The 25,462-nt window shown below is 42.9% G+C and overlaps 1 protein-coding gene across 5 annotated transcripts; it reads left to right on the forward strand.

Moving 5' to 3' along the window:
• On the forward strand, window positions 1–24,833 carry pax3b (paired box 3b). 5 transcript variants are annotated; one of them, XM_062418779.1, is made up of 9 exons: window positions 1–85; window positions 672–907; window positions 1,094–1,223; window positions 1,713–1,856; window positions 15,734–15,933; window positions 16,667–16,832; window positions 17,668–17,876; window positions 21,059–21,338; window positions 24,799–24,833. In XM_062418779.1, exons 1-9 carry the CDS (start codon window positions 1–3, stop codon window positions 24,831–24,833), a joined length of 1,485 nt encoding a protein of 494 aa, XP_062274763.1. The 5 variants fall into 5 exon arrangements, with proteins under 5 accessions (XP_062274763.1, XP_062274764.1, XP_062274766.1 ...); XM_062418780.1 differs by having other exon boundaries at window positions 16,667–16,831; window positions 17,661–17,882; window positions 21,053–21,338; XM_062418782.1 differs by having other exon boundaries at window positions 21,059–21,343; window positions 24,799–24,816.
• The last annotated feature ends 629 nt before the right edge of the window (window positions 24,834–25,462 follow it).

The following is a 25,462-nucleotide window of genomic DNA, read 5'->3' on the forward strand; positions in this document are numbered from 1 at the left end:
ATGACTGCGTTGGCGGGGTCAATACCCAGGATGATGCGACCCACGCTGGCTCAGAATTACCCCCGCAGTGGCTTCCCACTGGAAGGTAAAGCATCACATTGCCAAAAGGAAGGGTTACTGCCCTGGATGTTGATAGCTAGATATCTTTGTTTCAGTGCAAGTCGGTCAAACGTCACTTACTCTCATTCACTTTTCTTGAGGCTTAACTCCTCTTATTCACTCTCTGCACAGCTGCAGGAGTTTAAAGCTTCAACATTTGACTCACCGTTTATTTATTATTTTTATTGCTAGTGTTGCAGCATGTTTGACTTTTTTTCTTCCACAATGTTTGGTATAACTTTTGCATCTTTTTAGCAAACTTTTTCTTGCAGTCTATATTAAATGAGAGTTTATTAAATGTTTGTTTTGTTTTTTTAATAAATATTGCTTATGTTTCTCTTTACAATTCTAACTGTAAGGTAGGCTGTCGCTTAGGTCAAATCTTAATGTGTCATATTGATATTTTTGGAGAGATTATAGAGAATTAATTTGTACCTAAAATATGTTGTCATTAATGTGTAGTGTTTTATTTGGAGTCAGTTAAAACTTAACTTCCGCTGGTGTTTTAGGGTTTGCAGCATGCACAGGATCTACTTAGTGACATGTTCTTCTTGTGTTTTGATTAAATGTAGTGTCTACTCCGTTGGGTCAAGGCCGAGTGAACCAGCTCGGTGGAGTTTTCATAAATGGCAGACCTTTGCCTAACCACATCCGACACAAGATCGTGGAAATGGCCCACCACGGCATTAGGCCCTGCGTCATCTCCCGACAGCTCCGGGTCTCTCACGGCTGCGTGTCCAAAATACTTTGCCGGTACCAGGAGACGGGCTCCATCAGACCCGGGGCCATCGGTGGCAGCAAACCCAAGGTAAGAACCAAAGCCTCCTGCAGGGATAATAGGACTTATACAACTTTTAAAAAAATATATAACTTAATGCATGCTGGAAGATACCAAATCTAACCTGATGATATTTAAAGTCGTAATAGGCAATTAACTGTGTCCCAAGATCCACAACAAAGTGAATGAACACTGCCACTTTTCTGACCTTTGAAGCAGGGAACGACGCCGGACGTAGACAGGAGAATAGAAGAATACAAGCGGGAAAACCCGGGTATGTTTAGCTGGGAGATTCGGGATAAATTACTGAAGGATGGGATATGTGACCGCAACAACGTTCCTTCAGGTAAAAAGGGCAGAAATGAAAGTTTTCACATATATTATTATTATTATTATTATTATTATTATTATTATTATTATTATTATTATTATTATCCATAATATTCTATAAATATTCTATAGACTTTAACCTCGATTACAGCAGATTGTCATACATGACCATGTTTTATTATAAATAAACAAAAAAAAACAGAAAAGAAAAAAACAATAAATAAGTGAAGTGAAAACAAAATTTCCCCCTGTAATAAATCTGCTTTTTCTTTCAGTGTATGAAATTTTAGAGAATTAGTATACATTTATATATTACTCAGAGTATTTATAACATATAGGCTATTTATATATTAAAAACGGTTATGGTACAAAATACAGATATATACACTTTTTACTTTCAGATTTACTAATAGGACCTATATATCAAATATATAGATGTACTAACATATATTATATATGTATATAAATTGTCAATAATTTCCACTTTGTGAATGAACTTTTGCAGTGAGCTCCATCAGTCGCATCATGCGGAGTAAGTTCGGAGGCAAAGGCGATGAAGAGGAGGATGAGGATGAAATCGAGAAGAAAGAGCTGGAAGAAAACGAGCGAAGGGCCAAACACAGCATCGAAGGCATCTTAGGAGACAGATGTAAGTGAACTCCTCATCTTATTGTTGCTGGTGTGGAAGGAAAGAGAGTTGGCTGTTAACTTTTGCTGGGGTTATCTTTTTCATATCAACACACACAACCCCACACACACACACACACACACACACACACACACACACACACACACACACACACACACACACACACACACACACACACACAGTGGAGAGCTGTTAGATCAGATTTTGTCAGGGACTCTGCTTGTATAAATTGTTGATTTAAGCTGTAGGCTACTGGAGGAAATATTAGTGGTGATGGTGAAAACTTTATAGTCTATATTCTCTAATTGGGATAATTTCCACTAAATTAAATTATAGAGACATTTAATTCAATTTTGCAAAGAAACTAAGAAAAAGAAAGAAAGAAAGAAAAGAAACACGATGAGAGAAACATCATGCTTCATACCCCCAACCTGTTGATCGCTTTGAGCTGGGCGTAAAGCAGAGTGGTTTGATTCCTTCGTATAAGTATTGCTTCTATGTGAAATTTTAGCATGCTGTAAAGTTGTTAGATGGGGGAGGAGAGTGTGTGTCGTCCTTTGTTAGGAATTCTTTATCGACCATATCTCTCCTGCTAATGCTTTTCCCATGAGGCCATACCGTAAATCAAACAGCAGGTGATGGCTCTGTGCGGGAAAGGCAGAGTGTGCTTTTCACTGCTTGTGTGTGTGCATTTGTGTGCGCGCGCATTTGTGTGTGTGTATGTGTGTGTGTGTTCAGCGGTGTCTTAAAAGCAGATTGCTTGAATAGTCGTGTTACAATAGGTCTGCATCTCACACACACACACACACACACACACACACACACACACACACACACACACACACACACACACACACACATATATATATACATATTATGTGATATTATTTGTTGCATTCTTGTGGATTGTAAAACAAATAATGGAAATATGGTTGACATGTCTTTTGGCCCGTGTACTGGGAGCCTATGTGTTTATAGTTTAGTCATTATTTTGTGTAACAAATCCCTTTATATTAGCGTTTCAAACGTATGACCACCTGTACAAGTCAGCCAGGCTTCCATTAAGACGCAAAATCCTATTTTTCATAAGTGAAAGTAATTAAATGACGTAGTTGTTTTTAAAACATTTTTCTGGAATTTAAGTTTTCACTCGGAGAAAAAAAGTGAATTTCTCTCATTTAGCTGACATCTTTCTTTTTCTTTTTTCTTTCTTGCTATAGAACAAGTGGAATAACGACTATTTGAAGTTCATTAAAGGTCCATGCCAAACTTTTTTTTTGATGAAAACGCTGTCATGTAAAACTCTAAACTGATGCAGGCCTGGCAAACACACAAAGCATGACATAGTTTCATTTGGTTTCCCCGTCAGTAGCTTAATTGAGCTAATTACTTTATAGCTACATCAGGCCTACTAGCATGTGTTCAATGTCATTAGGTGTACATTACTTTTTTTTTTCTTTTTTTCCTGCGCCATTAACGTAGCCATTTGTCGATTTGTTTGTGATTCTTTACAAATAATTCCAACCTCCATGATAGACATGTGCAGTAGGCCTCTCCTCTAGATTTGGGTGAATGTGTGAGTTTGACAGAAGAAACTAAACTGCACTGTTCATTTATTATATGTACTGTCATCATTTCCCTCCATTAAATAGATTTTTGTTCACCCTCCCCAAAGTACACATGACAGCTAAATCCAGAGGGAAACAGTGGAAGTAATGATTTCTGAGACAATTTAACTTCAGTCTAACTTTTTTCGAGCTGGCGGTGACATTGTTTTTAGACAAGCTCCATATTTCATATTTCAACACTTACGCATGAGCTAAGCTTATTATTTAATTATCCATATAGGCTAAGGCTATTCATCTAACGTTTGGTTGTTCAAACATGTCCTCCACACTTTCCATCTCTTCTCTTTCCACTTTGTAAAGTCACTTCAGCAGAGTAATGTCAACATTGAGCTCACCCTTTCCCTCTAAGTACTTTTTAGGGTCTTTGCGTCAGTAAAATAGTAGGAGGAGAGATAAAGGACTCTAGTCCGAGGAGACAAAATGTCCCCCAGATGAGTTGATCAAACATTTGTTCAACGGTTTCCATCTCCTCACAAAGACACGCCTCGCGCGCACAACTGGACGCTAGAGGATGAACTTGGGAGACAAAGGCGCGAGAGTCTATTTGGGGCTCACGCTTGGGCTGCACGGGGACAAAAGGCCAGCTTGGAAACAGCTTTGGCCGCCGCTAAAGACGAAGGAGACCTGTTTATAATTCAGTCACAGAGAAAGAAGGGGAGAGGAGAGCTTCTCCACAGAAAAAAAAAGCCCGACAAAACACATTATGAGGCCGCAATGAAGGATGAATTATTCAGGGAGCGCTGCAGCACGGTTTAGAGGCCCATACACCCAGAGAAAATGGCCGTTTTCACCTACAAAATGTTTCCTTTTGGGGTCGTCTAAAGAAGCCGACCGCCATTCAGAATGACAATCGAGGCCTCTGAAATCCACTCACGTACAGCCCAAGGATGCGTGCTCGCCCCACCAAAAACCAGCGCACACGCTGTGGCCGGCAAAAAAAGCACGCGCACAAATACGCATTGAACACAGTCTATTTAAAATGTGCCGTTTTTCAAAGTATGCTATCAACATGTGGATGACTCGCAATTAGGAAATGTTTGACAATGACTCATGCCTCCAGGCAGCCAGCACACATACTGGAGAGGAAGAGAAAGTAACAAGTTCCAAACTGACGAGTCAATAAGAAACATTTTACAGTTTCTCTGCTGCGTCATTATTAAAAGTCAATACATACTTTGTTTTTTCTGGTCAGTAAACTGTGGAAACATTTGTAATTTCAGCGCTTAAAAAGAGAAAAGGCAACATTGCTCATTTCATTGTGATGGAGCCTGGCTAATTGCTGGGTTTGTCATAATATTCAGACGTTAATTGGTCAACAAAACGAAGTGGCCTCCTCGCCTTGAAGGGATTCATACTGAGACGTCTCCAGTCTGTAACTCATGATCTATTATTGATTCTTTGATGAGTCCCGGCCTTTCCCCTTCGAACATTAATAATGTCTTCTAAATGATGTCGATATTGTGCTATGTCACATTTAATGACGGAGGGAGTGTATTAAAGAGTGTTTTTAGTGAATGGGGACCAATGTTCTCCCCGGAGAGCCCCGGTCTGGCCCGGAGCGCCTCTTCACAATGGGGGCCCCGGCCACCCGTCCTGTGCTGCGCTCAACTCCGAGAACTCACCCTCCTCCTCCTCCTCGTCGTCCTCCTCCTCCTTCTCCTCCTCCACTTGCTCCCCAAATCTCTTCAAGCAGATTAAATCGACTCTTTTATTTCATCTCACTTTCATCTGGAGAGCAACACCGCCCCTCTCCCTCTGTTTCCTACTCTTTCTCTCTGTTTCTCTCAGCCTGCGGGCGCACAGCTCGTTTAATATCGGGGCTCCATCCTCCGGAGCGCAGGGCCCAAAACAAAGAAAAGTCAGTCCAGTCCCAAAACGCTACTAATTATGTCTTTTATTTACCTTTTTGCGGGGTTGATTATTAATGTATTTTGGTTACAGTCTCAAAATGTCACGGCTATAAAAAACTAGCTGGAACTATTCATCAGATTAGTATCTGAGTCCAAATGAAATATTTTTCATTTTAAAGTTGCTCGCTGCACACTGTTGCTGTAATTTTTCAAAGCAAGATATTTCAAATTATTACGTCTTATCAGAGAAATAACACCACATTAAACACGAGGCCAAAAATGTGTTGAAAATGATGAATTCTTGTTTTTACAGAGTAAATATAATATCTAAAACACACAAGAAAAGACTTTCAATGATTGCTAATAAGGCAATGATACTATAATATGCACACCATGCTGTTTAGCTCTGCTTTTATTAATCACCTGTTGGCTCTCTTGAACATTCATATTTACAGTAGTTAACAGCAGAATCAGAAATGTGGACCATGTGAAAAGCTGTTTTTCAGTTACATTAAATATTAAACTATTAAGTTACAAATCAAGCATTATTTTTTTGGACATAAATTTAACTTAAAACACATCCCCCTCTTCCTAAATACCCAAGCAATAAGTAATAGGCTAAATTCATACACACACAAAAAATAAAAAAATGTAAAAAATCCCCCACCCCTCATCAATTTTCTGTCATATATATATGTGTTTGGCAGTAAAGCTAACCCTCCAGGCCTGTTGCTGCATGGGCTGTACCAAAAACTCCCAGCTTCATACTAATTAACCCTGGAGACAAAGTTAATGATTAAAACAGTCATGGTGCCCCCCCCTTCTCCCCTCCCCCCTCCCTCCTCCTCCTCCTGCCTCACATTTTCACACTGTATCTTTTAGAGACCATACTTCGTTAGGTGAAATTAGCCAGATAATACAGAGGAGCCTTGTTGAGGGCTGATACATTTCCATTTAGGCTAGCCTTATGTGCACGCACACACACACACAGGCATACAGACACATACACACACACACATTCCACTCTGCAATGCAAACAGTCAAAGGGATAACTTTATTTGGTGAAAGGGGATCCTGGAAAGGGCTAATTGAATAAACCCGGGATCTTTGAAAAAAACCCTACCATGGTGAGCGCAGTCATCATGTCATAATTAGGTTTATTGAGGCGCATTCCTTCAATCTGCCTCCATTCTCCCCGGGCTCATTGTATCCAGGGCCCAGGCCAATGGCCGGGGGACAAAAGGGAACCGTGAGCAGACAATACATGAAAGAGCCATAAAGATTTAGCTGGCTTTGTCACAGAAACGGAGCAGGACTTTGTTTGTGTAAATAATGCGACTGAATGAAGAACTTGGATTTTCTTGTGCCATTCCGGGGTGAGGGACGGCGTGCTGCAAAATGCAATCCGTGGGCACACACTGGATCAATGCCAGGAGAAGAGGAGAAGGAGGAGAGGAGGAGGAGTGATAGGGAAGAAGCGAGGGGAGCAGAGGCGAAGGCAGAAAATGAGCACATGTGTGTGTGATAATGATGGTGTTTTTTTTTAAAGACTGTGTTAACTTTTGTTAATCACTTATCTGAAGATCGGTGAAAACTGTAAAAACTGTGAAGCGTTCCCTCATAAACCCATTTTTCCCCTCCTACCAAGATAAGGATATCTGCTTGCCACTCTTCACATATGTTTTCAGTTTCACTTACAGCAGTTTATTGAATGAAGCACCATTTCCATTTTCTATTTTGGACGTTTTGCCCCCACAGCTCGAGCTATTAAACATGATTCGAATTTGTTGCCATGCTGTTTCGGTCTCGTCAAATCCGACAAAGACAGGACCAATAAAGGTCTCGGTGGATCTTATAATAGCTATTGGCTATTGCCGGCCCGAGCCAAGTGTCTGGTGAAGAGGGCTCTGTCTGTCCGTTGAAAGAATGAATGTGTCACTCAGTCAAGTCCCTGGGCACGAGGGCAAAGGGGGGCACGAGGGCCAAGTGGCGAGCACCAAATCACTCTCCTCTTACCCCTCGGGGCTCTCTCTGTCTTTCTCTCTATCCCTCTCTCCTCCCTCTCTCTGAGAGTTTTTTTCTAATAAGCCCATGCATGATGACTATCCAAGCATGAAAACATAGTTATCTGCAAATGAATGGCTGCTCTATGCTTCATTAAAGCCTCTTTTTCCTTTCACACTCTTATTGTGACCCTCTGATATCAATTCAAAGGGCAATTAATGAATGCACACCAAACTTTGAAGTCAGGCTGATTTTTTTGGAGAGGGAGGAGGGGGAGCATGCACTTGTGTGTGTGTGTGTGTGTACGTGTTTGCATGTGTGGAATTGGGAAGGGGTGGTGGTGGGGGCATTTTGGGGTATTCCCCCTTCAAGACCCGCTGTAGCGCCCCAGCCTTCACCCGTGATGGACTAGCCACATTGAGGCGAGAGCGAGCGAGCCCCAAAGACGGTTTGAAGGGAGTGAAAGACTGAAAAGGCCCGGCGAAGGTCAAGTAGAATGGCTCGCCTTAGAATAAGGCCCCTCTTTATCTGCTGCAAGTATGCACTATAGGCACAACAGCTGGGGGGAGGGAGGAGAGGGGGTGGGGGGGGCGGTTGGGGTGTGAAGAGGGAGAGAGGTTGTTTTTTAATGTGCATGTGTGTGTGTTTGTGTGTGTTTCTGAGAAAGTGAGGAAGAATGTGAGTACTGTGTGTGTTTCTCTCTCTGTGTGTGCGTGGCTTTCATGCATCTGTCTGCGTGTTTGTGAGCATGGTTGCTGTTTAAAGTGTGTGTGTGTGTGTGTGTGTGTGTGCATGTGCGTGTATTTGCCTGTGTATGGGGTTAGGGCTGAGTGTCAAAGTTTGCAGAGGCCAGCCAGAGGCCAGTTAAATTCAGCATCCATGCTGCTGATGGGGGGACAGGCAGCTGTCAATCACCTGACTGATGAAGCCTGACAGTCATTTGTTAACTAATTAGCCCAGAAACCTTTGTGACGTGTCGGAAAAGAGTCTTAAAATGTGTGTTCATGCTGTCGGTGTGCCATGTGGGAGTATCTTTTCTTTTATAACATAGCAACTGAGATTTTTATCACACACTTTTATTTTGACACTTGAGCTTTACAGTGTTAGCTAATGAAGTGTCTGATGGAAATAATACACTTTGTTGAGGATTTTTGTAAATGAATGAATGCAGCAGTCTGTAAAACATGATTACAGGTATTTCCTTGTTCAAATAAGTTTACACTGCCAAACCATGAGTTCCTTGGTAATATTTACCATCTGAAAGTTGAGTTGGATGAAGTATTTTTAAGTAGGAAACTTCAGTCTGCCCTTACCCATGTAACATGAATGCAGCATTATACAGTATTCTAATAGACGTCTCACTACATTTAATTATATTTAAAGATTTTAGGTAGAAATTCATATAAAATCTTAGATTACAGCTACATAGGGTTGTGCTGTTGTGTTGTGTAAAATGCTTCCATTTCCTGTAACAGTCAATATTACAGTCGCAGGGGGGCGGCTCAGACAGCGAGAGGAAGAGAGATCAAACTGTCAAACATCCCTCTTGCCCTCTTGTCACCTAGGAAACGAAGGATGACAGTTAACATGCACGCGGGGCTCACCTTGTCGGACCTGGACATGTTCCCTGCTGACTTAAGTCATTTTCGGAGTTAAAAGACGAGAGAAGAAGTGCAGGGTCACGGGGCAGCCGAGAGGTCACTCTCCCCTAGCGCTACACAGGAAACAGGGTTAGAAACACATTTAGTTACAAATGACAGGTAACCATTTCCTGACCCCCCCCCCCCCCCAAAACAACCCCCATGATTCCTCTTTTAAAACCTCTCTGTCATGTTGTAACAAGGCTGTGATCGATGACACTTTGCTCTTGTCATCATTTTTTTGGTATTTTTCACACACACACACACACACACACACAGACACACACACACACACACACACACACACACACACACACACACACACACACACACACACACACACACACACACACACACACACACACACACATATACGCAGCTCTGGCACACTCTCATTTACAGGGCAGCTGTGAAGGTTGAGACTCCTCCTTAGCAAGTCAAGTGAGTTCACCCTCCAATCCCCCCTCCCCACCCCACCTCCCTGACACATACAAAAATCCAATGGCACAAACACACGTACACACACACGTACACACACACAGCATCTTTTTCTTAACCCAGCAGAAAGAGTCGCAGATGGGTCCATAAGCTGTCAGTAAAGCCATTATCCGGCCCAGCATCTGCCTGCCTTGACTTCTATATACTGTTTAATGCAGTCGGCCAGTCACTTAGTCCCCCGGCTCCTGAATAGGAGCAGCATGGTCGGCCCGCCCAAATAAATGCTGCGTTTGTCTCCTCTGCCTTTTGTTTTGTGTGTGTTTTTTGAGAAGAGTAGGTGGAGAGAATGGGAAAAGGGGGACGGAGGGGGTGTGGTGGGGAGGGTGGGCAACGTGTCACAGCCTCAATTTACCCCTCACTATTAACCAAAGCCCCAGAAGAGTTACTGGGATGTGCAAAGAGAGGGGTGCAAATGGCCCACATATGGTCAGTCAATTCCCCCAAGTCCTCAAAATCCAAGTTGGACACGTCCCCCCCTTTTTTTTCGCTCCCTCTCTCTCTTTCTGTCTCTGTCTGTGTCTCTGTCTCATACACACACACACGCACACACATGCATACATGCTCAATGCGTACTGTCTCATGTCTCTGTGGACATATTTAAGCCTTTGTGTCCCCATTCGAAACACCCCCCCCTCCTTTAAAAAAAAAGAGCAATGCCGAAGTCTTTCCAACAGTCTGTTTCAGCTAAATCCTCTATTCTCCTCCTCCTTCTCCTCCTCATTTTGTTCTTCCTCCTCTCTTCAGGATGGCGTTGCATGGCGGGAGCCATTTTGGGGTTTCTTGGCTCTAGAGAGGTTGTTTTGGCTTGGAGTCCCACGCACTGTGTGCCTCTCAGGGCTTCAGTTTGGTTAAATTAAACAGCTTTCTTTTCTCCTCCTCTAACCCCCCCACACCCCCTCTCATCCAACCTCCTTGTCTCTCTCTTATTTTGCGGCTTAATGCTCCTCGGCTCCCGGGCGATCTCGCTGAGGCTGCTTTTCCAGGCCTTTTTTCTCCACTCAGATAATTTTACCCTTTTAAGGCTCATATTTTGCTCATATTTCTGATCAACTGACAAGAGCCGGTTTTGTAATCCCCCCCCAACACACACACACACACACACACACACGCACACACACACACACCCCTGCTCCCTTAAGCTGAGGTGGAGCAAAAGCACACAGAGAGAAGTCAAGTGTTTACAGGGGCTCTAAATACAGCATTTTTAAGATATAGCATATGTATACGGGCAGGGAGCGATATGAGGGTTAGAGTGGATAATTTGATTGGCCAAGGCTATTTGACGGTGCCAAATCGATGTGATCAGATCTTGAGGATAGCGAGGCGATGACGGCAAATGGGGCACTCTGAAACCACAGGTTTTTACAAGGTTGGATAAGATCCGGGGAAGGAAAGGGGCTAAAGGTTTCACCCACACTATTTTTTCTCTCTCTCTCTCCCCCCCATCTACTCTTTGCTTTCTTCCTCTTTGTCTCAGAAAGAGATGTAATACACTTTCCCCCCCCCCCCAATGCTTATTTTGGCTTTTATATTTCATTGTTGCGAAAAATGTTTTGGAAAGTATTGTGCACACCGCTTCTTGAGCACTCTTATTGTAAGAGTGGTGACGCCTCGAGGCTGACAAGCTCGATTAATGTAGCCTTAAAATGCATGTAGAGTCAGGGGAAGCCCAGTGAGTGTACATGCATGTGGAAGGTCATGTGCTCTGAGTAGCGCAAGCTCCAGGCTCTCTCTCTCTCTCTCTCTCTCTCTCTCTCTCTCTCTCTCTCTCTCTCTCTCTCTCTTTCTCTATGTGTGTGTGTGTAAGTTTTATGGGTGAGCTCCTGAGCCAAGCTGTGGGGAGTAGTCAGCTTTCAGGGTGATTGGGTGGCTGCCCTCTTGTCTTGGCACAACTTTGCCCCCCTCCATGAATCTTCATCACCTGCCAGCTTCTTTTACAATACATTATATTTTAGACTTTATGGAATGGGGTCGATGCTCTCTTGCGGGTGCAGCGGAATTAACTTTAAATCACTTTAAACATAAAATAAGGAGATCAGAGGTCAGAGATGTTATTACAAGTGCTGGGAGAAGCTCTTTAATTTCTTGTTTTACTGCAAACCAAACTTTACAGCGTCCTCAAACACAAACAAACACAGCAAGTATTGTAAGTGTGTTTATACGACAATGGTTGTTTACATTTCATTAGTCATGCAGAACATGTATTGTGTATGTATTTCCTGTCATGTATTTCCTAACTGGTGACAGACTCCCAATTCCTCTGACTTCCTACATTTCTAACCCTAAAAGTAATAGAGTGCATTTAATAGAAAGCAGCAATGTAAGGTGCTTTCTTGTAGATAGCTTATATTCAACATGTCTCATCACTTTCTGTTTAGTTCTTTTTGCGGTTTTGGGGGGTTAGTGTTGCTGGAGTAGCCGCATTTTATACATAAAAAGAGTAGCATATCAGTTTTCATTGATTTTCACACAGATTATATATCCACATGTGCCCAGAAGTTGTTTTCAATTGCAAGACACCACAGTACAATAATAAAAACCCTCTTTCTAATGTTGAACATCATTTAAAAAACACTAAAAATGAGCCAAATGAGGTGAACATGAATTTGTGTAACATCAGATTTTCACCTTTTAAAAAAAATATTCCAAGTAAAATAAAATGCTACCATGCAGAGTCACTTGATGGATTTCTTACTTTTTAAGAATATTACTTTAAGAATGATTGGTAGAGTTTATTTCACATGGCTATAGAGAAGCTGGAAAGAAGTAGAAGTAGAAGCACAGAGACATAGAGGAGATTTGAATCTTTTACAGGACGTGAAATTTCTTGCTTACTTTTTTAAGAACGTTACCTCGAAGAATGATTGTTGTAGTTTATTTCTATGACTTTAGAGAAGTTGGAAAGAAATAGGAGAAGTAAGCATAGAGAAATAGAGGGGATTTTAATCTTTTCGAGCAACACTAAGAGAGAAGATGGGGGGACTCGTGGGGAGGGACGTACTTCCTTTCTCTTCAACTAGTGTCCACGCACAAGCTGTGAATGTACTCAATTCTATCAACAACAACAAAAACCAAAGCAGATGCCCCAGATAGTCAATCCCCACGGGTCCATTTACATGAGCAACAACGGCCCCCGTTGCCCCTCTAACACTGCCCTCCTCACCCCCTCAGGTGCTCTTACAGTTCCCTCTAGAGGAAGGGGTTTTTTTTGTAACGGGGGAAGGGGGTAGAATGCCCCTGGCTGTGCCCCCATCTCCCCCCCCCCCCCCCAGCCCTCTGCGGAGCCTCTTTATACCCCCCCATCCTCCTCCACTCCCACTCCCCCCCCCCTCCTCCTCCCCAAGCTCCCCCGTGGGGCAGGTGACAGCCCTCTACTGTGAAGGGCCGAGGGAGCCATGACGGATTCCACAGATGGAGCGTGGAAATCGCCGGCAAAGACCTCAGCTCTCTCTCCGTGGCAACAAAGAGCCCGAGAGAGTCAGAGAGAGGGAGAGAGGGAGAAATATGGGTGGAAAAGAGAAAGATGGGGGGAGAAGGGAGACAAAGAGAGGCTGTGAGAAGGAGAGAGAGAGAGAAGAGGGGAGGAGTAGGTGACGCTTGTTTAAGGAGGTTGGCGTGTTGAAGACAGTGCAATAAAAGTGTGTTTGTCCGGGCAAATGAAGACTAAAACACACAGGAGGCCATTTTTGAACCACCTAAGCTCAAATATGTTTTATTTTTTTCTGCTGTAATTTGTTCAGAGCAGCACATCCGCTCTCTCCGTATCATCATGTTGCTTCTTCCCCACAGACATCGTTATCATCTCTCCACATCATCTTATCTTGTCGCATCTTAACGTCGAGCGATGTAGCAATCCGACCAAGCCGAGGGAAACAAATGAGTCCCGTATAAAGGATCTGATTCAGGATGGTATCACCGCTGCGATCTGGAGGCTTCAGAGGTGCCACTCTGTCGCTTCTTTTGAAAAGTTCTCAAAACCCCGGTAGCAGTTATAACCGATAGGTAATTCCAAAGTGATTAAGGATTTTCCCTGCCGCCTCAGCTTTCCCAGGGCCCAAATCCCTGTGAAATGCCGAGGAACGTGCATGCTGCTAAAGTCGGGGTGGTGGGGGTAGAAGCGAAAAAGCATTCCTAGCGGCCCTCCTCCAGGAACTGGATAGGGTGGAGGGGGTGGAGAAGGGGGGCTACAAAAGGCCTCATCTCTTGTTTTTCAACCATCCTGTCCACAAAAACTCCAAAAGCCCCACACTCCACACCCAGAATTCCTTCCCCTACCACCTAAAACACTAGCAGCAGAACCTGAACAGCTATATACAAATTGGTGTGTTTGATTGGTTGTCAGCAGCCTGCCAATTGGAACGATTCTGTTGCCTTGCCAAAAAAAAGTACCAAAACTTCAAATCTTGCCCACACATTCATTATTTTTCATTCCCTCTTTCTTTTCCTCTGCATTCGTCTGATAAAATGAACATCCTGTCTTTTAGTAGCCGACGATAGTGTCCCATTAGTAATAAAACGCTGACCAAGTAGGTCAATAAAGAGCCTCGCAATCTTTTGAGCGCCAAAACTGCAAGATATTCCTTTGGAGGCCTAAGGCAATGTCTCCATTTCTCTCGCTGCCCCCCTTTGAAAATATTTTACTTATTGCCTCCCTCATGCTTGAATGTTTCTTTACCAATTTGCTCCTAATGCATGTTAAGTTGACTCCCACTGCTATTGGTGTTGCGAGGAGAAAATCGCCGAAGGGGGAGAGAGGATCAGTTTCACATGAGGGGCCCTGAGCTATTTGGATTCTCTTGTATTTTATTGTTGCTTCTGAGGGGGAACTAATACAGTGTTGCACACAAAACTTCCCCTGTGCTTAGGGGGAATTAATTAAGTGTAACACAAAAAAAAAAAAAGGGAGAAAGAAAGTGGGCGCTTTGGCCTTAGTGAACTTCGAAAGGGAGCCAATGGATTTGTTTGAAGTGCTGAGTTAAAAAACAAAAAAAACAAAGAAAAAAACAAGCTGTGGGATTATAGAACATAGTTCACAATAGTATTAATAGTGATCTGAGACTAAGATGAAAAGTAGACACACAAAAGCTGTCAGGAGCCATAATATCAGTGCAGCTCAGTCAGGCTGAAGATCACACTCCATGAGTCAAAAAGTAGTCACGAGTTATGGCTATTGAGTCATTTGGTGCTTTAAAAAAAGAAAAAAGAAAAAAAAAGATTCATTTAATTGGATTAATGTGCAGATGTGCTCAATGTATCAGTTTAATATCATTATACATTGAATAACTTTGGGTATTGCACTTACAAAATACATCATTTGAAAAACTTTGGGCTCATTTTCCATCATTCATGAAGTTTTAAAGATGACTCATCAAATATAATAAATAATCAATGAGGAATGTGATCATTGATTGCAGCCCCATATTCCATATTGGTGACGATGATGTTTTAATTCATTTTTTGTGGGTCAGAGCAGAAGCAACATCAAATCATGACTTAGCTGTTATTTCATGATATGGTTTTACACTTACAATTGATTTAAGACTGAACTGACTATTCTCCATTTAGACTGTAGACTGGACCTCTAGTATGTCACACTATGATATCTGGTTATCACCTCCATCACTGCTATAGAAATCATCTGGTCTGAACTGTCACTTCATACTTGTGAAGAGATGGAGAGAACAAAAGAGAGATTTGAAAAAAAAGAAAAGAAAATCAGGCTGATTCATTAGCAGCATTCACCTGACTGAACAGACAGTTTGTTCTTCATCCAGCCAACTGGGCGCTTGGACGGACACACACACACACACACACACACACACACACACACACACACACACACACACACACACACATAAAGAATGGCCCCTGGATCCAAATTAGCCCTTTTGTGTGGCTTTTAGTCCACCAATCCCCCTGCGGTGCCCTGGGAATCTTGTCCAGTGGGATTATTCGGCTTGGAATATTCCTTCTGAATGGAGGTCTGTTTGGGCCACAAGAGCAGGAGGAAGACCATGGCCTGATGGTGCATTTGTGTGTGTTTGTGTGTGTGTAAAGAAAAGGAAGAAACACCTCTCTGTAAGTGGTTTAAGTTCACGCCACAGCCTCCAACGTGAATGAAAATTACTCTCAAAGTGCAAACTGGTTTTACAAAGTCAGGTGGTCACTTTAGACTGTTGAATAAAAACTGTAGGTGTGTGTGTCTGTGATCATATCAGGTGATTAATCATCTCATATTCTCTTCCGTGTTGGCACAGCGAGCCACTCTGACGAGGGTTCGGACGTTGAGTCGGAGCCTGATCTGCCACTGAAGAGGAAACAGCGGCGCAGTCGGACCACCTTCACGGCCGAGCAGCTGGAAGAGCTGGAGAGGGCCTTCGAGAGAACCCACTACCCCGACATCTACACCAGGGAGGAGCTCGCCCAAAGAGCCAAACTCACTGAGGCCAGGGTGCAGGTATATATAAACACACACATCAGCGCCAAGATGTACGGAATGTCAGATTTGTAGGAAGTGAAGAGAGATAAAAGCTAAAAACATCAACATGTTTACAAGATGATCTGTTAACACATCTGCCACAGTCTGATTTAACACGCCACTGATGACCTGTCCTTACTATAAGCACACACGCAAGAACACACACACAAACATACACACTTCAAGATGTAAATGTTGTGGCTTTACACATTCTCTCATCATTTAAAGGCAGCCTGCTGCTCTCTATGTGCTCCCTTCAACAGCATGATGAACACACACACACACACACACACACACACACACATCTCTCATCCTCTCATGCTCCCATGGGCCCAATCCAGACTTTCCTATTTCTGATCTGGAGTCCAGTAAATTCTCCTCCACAGGCTCCATATGTGAATTGTAAGCAAACCCAGCATGAGCTCTGTCCATATGGACTCACTCACACACTCCAGCCATGACACACACATTACACACACACACACACACACACACACACACACACACACACACACACACACATTACACACACAAAATACATCTTTCTCTCACATTGTCTCTCATCTTCCTTTTTCATTTTCACACTCTGAGAAAAAGTGATTTTTCAGCCAATCGGACTGTGTGAAATGTAATAATAGCTACGGCTTACTTAATAGAGGCTGCAAATACAACCCACGTGCACATATGACACATAGTTATCGTTCTTCTATAGGTATGGTTCAGCAACAGGCGGGCAAGGTGGAGGAAGCAAGCGGGAGCCAATCAACTGATGGCGTTTAATCACCTGATCCCAGGGGGTTTCCCACCCTCAGCCATGTCCAGCATCCCCCCATACCAGCTCTCTGACAGCGCCTACCCCCCCTCATCAATAGCACAAGGTAGGGACTGGTATAATGAAAGCAGTGTTTGACGGTTCAGTTAATTACCCTTCAGGCTTTTAAATGGCAAAGGAAAGAAATCATTGTTCTGTTAATCATTTTTCTATTTATCTAGTTGATTTTCAATAATATTTGAAAACACATTTGTGGTCGAAACAATTTGGAGAGTAATCATTCATTTGAGGTTAAAAAAAGATACATAAGATACATAATGGAGGCATAGTATATTACAGTTTAAGAATAAACTTAATTTTTATAAACAATGACATTAGTGCTCTGAAACAGTAAACTTCACTGGGAATTTAATATGTATATATTAAACACAAATTAGGAAAAAGGATTAAATTTACATAAAATGCGGCCTATTTGAAAAAAAATATCGGCACATATTGGACAGCATAAATGGTAACACTTTAATATCTGTGATAGACCAATATGAGCCGATAATATTGGTTGACCAATATAGTTGGGTCTACTTGCACATACTGTTGGTCTTTCAAATATTGAAAAATAAGTGTACATTGACTTACATATATTTGGACAGAGGTATATGTCTTTATTTGTAATCATTCTTAATTTGTTCAAACAATAGAATTTTGGATTTGTTTATTAAAGTTAAATAGCCCAGCTTATTATTCATGTTTGTAATAACATATATTTACTTTCTATACATTTGACCATTTGACATAAAATTCAAATATAATATTCACTCCAGCAGTTTAACTTCCACTTAAACTCAACATCTCTGCTAACTTGTTTAATTTGCACTTTCAATGAACTTTGCAGTTACGATTTAAGAACTTTTCTAACTTTCTCCGTCACGCCTTTGTCTCAGATCCCCCCAGCACGTTGCATCGGCCCCAGCCTCTCCCTCCCTCCTCGGGCCACCAGGCTTCCGGCGGTGGAGGACAGGGAGACGGAGGCTCTGCCTACTGCCTCGCCTCCGGACGCCACTCCTTCTCAGGATACTCAGACAGCTTTGTGAGCCCCGGAGGACCGGCCAATCCCATGAACCCCTCCATAGGAAATGGACTCCCTCCACAGGTGAGGATATAGCTTAAAGTTTGTGTTTTTGAGCTCAGAGCCAGTCAGCAGTACAGCATCACTGTAATAATAAAACATTTAGTATATTATTTAATATTAAGATCTTTTTGGTGGTGAGATGAGACACTTAAGTCATCCATCACAGTTCCATATGTTATGAGAAAATCCGTTTCAGCCATGTGATTTGATTTGATTAAAAATGTTGATTCATCCAGAATATTTTAAATTCTTAAACAAATCAGTTTAATTTGAAAACTGATTTTCGATTAATTTCTTTCAAGGAAGATGCAAAGCTAATAAGAGTCAGAAGATTTAACTTAGTGTTTTTTCCCTTTTTTCGCTGCGCGCTGATTTGACAGGAGAAAGACTCGTGTGTTTGAAAACAGAACACATTTCTTGGAGACGAAAATAGTTTTACTTGCACAGATAATACCCATGACGTGCACAGCCACACTGGAGCTGGGCAGAATTAGATTTGAACATGATTTCAAAGAGTTGAACCGGGCCGAGATAATCATGATTTATCCTGTCAGACACACAGCTTCACACAAGAAATCATGAGCTTAACAAAAAAAAAGGAAGAAAGTCAAACGCTCCTTTCTTTCTGTCTTTTTTATCTTTTTTCTTTTTTCTTTTATCCTATTCAAGTAATATTTCACCCAGGTGTGGAGTACATAAACACACACGCTTAACGGCTCGCTCAATCGGTGAGTCAACCCCCTCTCTCCTCTCTCTGCACGCGCTACAATCACACACTTGTTGGCAAAGACCTGAGGACGGGTGACTCACTCGCTCGCACAAAGTAAAGTGAGATGACTCCGTGAGGGCAGAGGACAATTGAGTGTGTGACAAATGAGAAGTGAAAAGACAATTACAGCCAATTATCCAGGCATGAAGTCCCAAGGTCCGTGGACCTACGACAGGGGACGACAGAGGAGAGACAGAGGAGTCACACACCCCAACTAGCAGAAAATGAGATTTCCGAGTCCTCAGAGAATAGTCGGCAGCAGTGTGAAGATGGGAGCGAAGAGACACGCACACACACACGCACATATATACACTCACAGGTTCACACAATTACAGCCACACACACACATATATACACACTGACTGTAGATAATTGATCAACTCCATGACGTTTGGAGGATCAGTTAAGGATTTTGCAACATCTTTTACACAAATATTACATGACATGGTTGAGCAGCATGGCTAAGTCAACTTTTCAACCTTCTGTGTACATTGAGAAGATTGATTGCTACATTTTTTATTCTTTTAAATACAGCAGCAATGTAGGAAACTGAATTTCACTCACAAATAAGTCCATAGTAGCTTTTTTAAAACTCTCTCTAGTTGTTTGGTTGCAAGGTTTCTTGGCAGCGAGGGGGGATGTTGTTAGCTGATCCCTTCCTCTGCTGACTGTCACACATGATTTCAAACACAGAGTCACACTGCAGCACGCGTGGACAATATTGTACGCGCAGACAGCTAGACACAGCATCATCAAGGTCACGTACGCGCGCACAAACACTGCTCGCACACACTCGACGCTATCCTATAGCCTCGAGGGAAAAAGGTTCTTGTGATTGCATTCTCAAAATGTTTGCCTGGACATTCCTCGCCGAGAAAAGCAAAGGTTCTAATTTATTTGTATATATTTCATACGGCGTGGGGGAAGGAATAGGAATGTCCCGTCTCAGATGTTTTTTTCCCCCCGTCCCGACATTCTTCTCCGCTAAACTCCTGGATGCTCCTGATTTAGGCCGCTGGCAACGGCAGCGCTCCAATATGAAACACCCTGGACGGGCCAGCCAACAGCCATCTCACGAGGCAGGGAGAGAGAGAGAGAGAGAGAGAGAGAGAGAGAGAGAGAGAGGGATGATGAGCTAGAGATAGGTAAAATATAGGAAAGAAAAGGGATGAAAGTTACCCACACTAGAATGTAACTGTTTCAGAAGTGGTGTGCGTGTGTGTTTCTCTGCTTCTCCCGTGGCTTGTTTCGCCAAACAGCGTCTCGTACCCCCCCCCCCCTCTCTCTCTTTCTGTTTCAACCAAACCTTCCAAACGCAGGTTAATTTTTTAGGAAAATGTTACCGGGCATGAGAGGAAACACAACTCCCCTCTTCCAAATCAACATGGACTCCTCCATTCACCTCCCCTACTTGGGAAATGATTTAAGTAGGACCATGTGTGTGTGTGGATGTAGAATAATATGTCACTTAGAGGGCCAAGAGGACCCAAAGAGCAGCGTACCTGCTTCTTATTAGGATAACTCGGAGGAGCCCTCGAGGCCTCCGCGCTCTGTTGAAGGAGGAGGTGGGATATGATACATTTAGAGGTAGCAGGTTCAGTTGGAGTTACTTTCATAAGTGATGAAGCAAGCCTCCATCTCTTATTAACAGGTTACCGAGCGCTTTGATGGAGGACAGGTAAATTCAGCAAGAGTACAACGAGGAGGAGAGGAGGGGGTTGGTGGTGTCAGGTCTGTTTTGAAACCAGTTGAAACACTTTGCCCCGTGGCCCTTTTCCATCCTTTGTTGGCCAAGGAATATTCCACCAACCCCCCCTTCCACAAATTCGATTATCTGGTCGCTAATAAAGACCAGGTCAAGAGCTAACGCATTTCTCAAACTGCAAATCTATTGCAAGGGCCGAAACAGAGCCGAGCTCGCAGGGACCCTGTCCTGTGTTATCTTTGTCAGCATATCTTTTTCTCTCGGAGATAAGCGGTTATCTCGTGCCACGGCTTTTTTGGAGCGGTGTCAAAAAGGAATTTTGGAATAAGCGGAGCTGCGGATCTGAGACAAATTACTTAATTCTTCCTCTCTGGTGCTATCTCTGTCTGGGAAGGGCTCGCTGGGAGCCTTTTGATGTCCGCGACAGGGGGATTTCCTTAGTGTGTCTGAGCGTGTGTGTCTCCGTGTCTGTGTCGATACGTATAACACACACTCCTTTGTTTGTATGCTGGAAGTGAGAGAGATTCAAAGTATTACAGGGCCTTGTTAGAAACTGAAAAGACAACTGATAACATGATGTGCACATATGATGCACTGCTCCCTCCGGTCCCCCTTTTTTTCCCCCCTGGCATGTAACTGGGCTGCAGTTGTAAAAAACACGAAATCAACCCCAAAACTAATCACACTTTCAATTCCTTTCTGTTTCTTCCCACCTTTTCTTCCAATCAGGTGATGGGTCTGCTGAACCCCGGCGGCGTGCCACATCAGCCCCAAAGCGACTACGCCATCTCCCCTCTGACGGGCGGCCTCGAGCCCCCCGCCGGCATGGCCGCCAGCTGCAGCCAGCGCATGGATCACATCAAGGGACTGGAGGGTCTGACCAGCGTCCCCTCCATGTCCGCTCTGCCCTCCCTGCCCAGCTCCCAGTCCTACTGCCCCACCTCCTACAGCTCACCCGGCTACACAGTCGACCACGTGGCGTCCTACCAGTACGGCCAGTACGGACAAAGTAAGGTCAATACACTTCATCTTATTTTAAAATTCTCTCCTTTCATTAACTGCACTCAGCCAGCCAGACTGAGCATGTAACTGGTGCAATATTATTAAAATTATTATCTTTTCCTGGACATTTCATCCCTCAGAGAACATTTAACAAGAGATGTACAGAGACGTGAAGAAAAATCAATGCAGATAATGGAAAACCAGCATCAAAAGTAGTGAAAATAAGAGTTTTCAAGATTAAACTAAACTTAACAATCTGCTTTTCATCAAAGTAAGCTGATACAAAATTGTGTATAAAGTTTATTATAATAAAAAAAACTACAAAATACAAACATATTCTATATTTTAAGACCACTGAAGGCAAAACCTGACTGCAATATTTGACTTTTACATATACACATAACACTAATGCATCTCACCCCTACACATTCATACCCATATCCATAAAAACTTTAAAATATGGTCTCAAATATAAATCAATATATAAATATACAACGGTATTCACAGTTGGTTCAGTTGTATGAATCTTTAGTTAATGTTGACATGCTTTAGAGATTGTAGGCAGGATTGTTAACAGTTGGTCTCCTGCTCCTGGCATGAAACTCAACTTGATTATAGGAGTGCTGGTGAGCGTAAGGATAAAGTTCCCCCCTCCCCCGCCCCCAAGTAATTACACATCTGACCAGTTTTGTGTCCATAACAGCTTTTTTCTCTGCAGTTTGATACTTTTTCATGCAAAATTTGTTGAAGCGAAGCCCCCGTGTTAACAAGATAGGAAGGAAATGGGGACGGGGAGGAAAAAGACGGAGATACAGCTGCTTGTTTTACACACAACGTGAAGCTGAAAAACAGCACTGTTGTCGTTGCATACTGCAGCTTGATTGAGTCATAATTAGCATGATCTGTTAATGATGTCACAAAGCATTAGAGTAGCTGTACGGACATGCTTGGTATAACTTTTGTAGTCAGCTGAAGTAAATGTGTGTGTAGGTTTTTTGATAAAATCATATGACACACAAAACACATCAAAAACTACTTTTTAAAAAATGTGCTTCTGAAATTTGAAGACATTTCCAACAGTTTTTTTGTTTTGTTTTTCTCACTTTAAATTGAAAATGTCTGAACCAAATCAGGCGCTACACCGCCCCGTAACCGCAAATTACTCACAAGCTCTCGAACATGCGGCCAGGTTAGCTGCGAGCTTTGGTTGTTAGGGCCGCTAACATTTTTCAGGGGGCCCCGAGCATGCACTGTCTCGAGTGTTGGGGTTAATTGTGCGGCTCCGATTCCATCTGCCCGATACTAAAAAAAAAAAAAAAAAAATCTGTGGTGAGGCTTAATGCGGAGTCAGCTTCCATCAGGGTAAAGTGTAGCTGCGGTAGTGCGCGATAGCCCTCCTCAGATTGTTAGCCCTCAGAGAATACCTACCTGTCCAGCTATGAGAGGGTCTTTTCACTTTACATTACTGTTAGCTAAAGGGTTACACTCAACTTCAAACATATCCCCCTTCCATCTAACTTTGGAAGGCAACGTCGTTTTCCGTCACAGCGTGATTGCAGCGGCCGCCGTTTCCAATTTTGGTCCACGGGGGGGATGCGGGGAGGGGGGTTTGACCAATCAGGTTCATCCACTGACCTTGTAGCAACCTCGAGACAAACCGGGGCCCTTCAAAGAGCGTGGCAGCGGTCCAATGAGTCAGACTGCATGTTAACTCTGCGGGGCGGCAGGTATCAAATGAATATCTAACTTAATATCCGAGAGCAGCAAATGTCTAATGAAATATCTCGGTGAAATATCTCCAAGTGGACAGAATAAAGAAAATTAGGGCGACACACATGAAGCACCTCCAGCATGTGGCACCGCGCACGCACATACACACACACACACACACACAACAAGGGACAAAGGCAGCCACCGGGACAACACATGCGCTCACATACACATACACCTCCACCACCGTTACGAGGCGGAGCAGCATACATCTTGATGTAATTAATCAGTGCGACTGGATAGCCGGTGTGCGGTTGGGTTTGGAGCTGCAGAGGAAAGGTCCTTTCTGGGGGTGGACGGATCCTAATAGCCTCTGGCAGGGCAGCTATTAGAAACAGGTGCTAGGACTGAGGTCAGCTGGGGAAGCAGTGTTGAACAGTGGAACCAGGTTCCAGCGTAGGGTTAATAAAAAGAAGAGTGCGGATTGATCCACAACGCGGTACATTTTGACTACATGTAGTTTTCACTGGACGGCCTCACAGAAATAACAGTGGTTAATCCATGAATTACTTATTTGTTTTTTATTTAGCTGAACTTCTCTGTTGCTAAGCAGGCAACGCAGAGGTCACCTGTCAATCAGCATTCCCAACACTGTAGAGTCTTTCTCTCTAAATGTTCTGTCGAGGAAATTTCTTTACCACGACAGGCTTTCAGGAACTACTCAAGATTTCCACAAACCAGAGACATGAAACACTAACTCCTGAGCACGTAAAGCAAAGTCCTGCAACAATAATCAAGTGACAGAGACCAGAACATGCTATTTTTTAATCATTACATTGTTATATTTTCATTAGGGTAGTAGCTAAGGAGGACATGTATCCATATAATGGGTATTTTATTGCATTATTTCCATAACCCTAACCCTAACCCTACTTTTTGATTTGACTAATTTAAGGCCAAACAATAAATACATACATTTAACACTCTCAATTTCCCCACCAGAATCATATTATTGACACTATTTAGAAGACTTTAAACCAGCATCTTGTAACCCTCCTGTTTTCTTCGGGTCAATTTTGACCCAGGGGGACGACGGGCATTAACTCAAAAATGAGGTATAATTTCATTAAAATGAGGCTTATTGACCGTAATGGCCAGAAATATGTGTAAAACCTGTGGTAATAAGTTGGAATTAAGTTGGCTAAAGACACATAATTGGGTGATAGTTTATACCTCATGCTTTATGTACAGTCAAACCAGACAGGGTCAATTTTGCACCATCAACGAGAAGATAAAATAAAAACTTAAAATTAAACAGTTAACTGAATTATTAAAATATGACTGTGAATCAAAATAAATACCAAGAGTGTCTGAAGGTGGGAATTGAATACATAACCTAGTATATCACAAATCTTACATATTACATAATGTCCTATGTGAGAATGTTCCAGTTTGTATTTTGCCCTCTGACTGAGAAACCTCATGTCTGCATTTATTAAGGGGGCGTCCTCACGCTTCTGTTCTCACATATCCTTGACCTTACACCCAAAAACTACTGTTAGCACATGCTATGCTAACAACAGCCATATGTCTGCGGAATGGCATGCTAAAGCATATGCCCGAAATTTATGGCGGCAGTATATCTCTTTTATCTTCTTTTCACTTTGGTTTTTCTAAAATCCCTTTTCACTGGTCGTAATTTAACGCCTGTCTCACGCTTTCTTTCTTTCTTTCTTTTTTTTTTCTTTTTCTCACAGGTGCCCTTTCTTATCTGAGGCCTGAAATCACCTGATGAGAAGCTCGGGACTTCACAGAGGGGACATTTTGCGTGTACAGCGGTGGAAAATCATTCATTATCTGGACCAAAATTTTTGCATTTTACCAGGACAATTCTCTTAACTGCAGGACACTTCCGTATTCATTCTTGGTGGAGACACGGACACATAAAAAATAAGGGACCACAGGAAGGAATATCAGACCAAAAAAAAAACTATTGATTTACTGTGAACATTGCAGATGAACAGCAGAGGCACCAGCGCTTAATTCGGGTCGGCTCGGCACACGTCGAGCTCCGACCATCTTCACTTTCCGCGGGCAGCGAACCGATCCAGTGACCAAACTCTCACCGTGGACTCTGCCTGTGGGGGTCTCTGTTATGACAACAAACCCAAATCTACCGTCACAGACTACCAGCCTATGTGCTGCCGCTTGAAGGAACGTGTTTACATATCTTAGGGCCACATGAGTACATATGAAATTACACGTATCGCCAAATTAATCCCTAAATTGTATCTGCCGAGGGGTGAGGGGTGGGGGGTGGGGGGGGAGAGAAAAGGGCTTTGTTGATTTTATTGGACATGGCATTTATTTGCGATTTCTGCATCCCACACATGGAGAGAAATTCCAGACGCAAAGAAAACA

Source organism: Scomber scombrus, chromosome 5 (genome assembly GCF_963691925.1).
Source record: "Scomber scombrus chromosome 5, fScoSco1.1, whole genome shotgun sequence".
Lineage (NCBI taxonomy): Eukaryota > Metazoa > Chordata > Actinopteri > Scombriformes > Scombridae > Scomber > Scomber scombrus.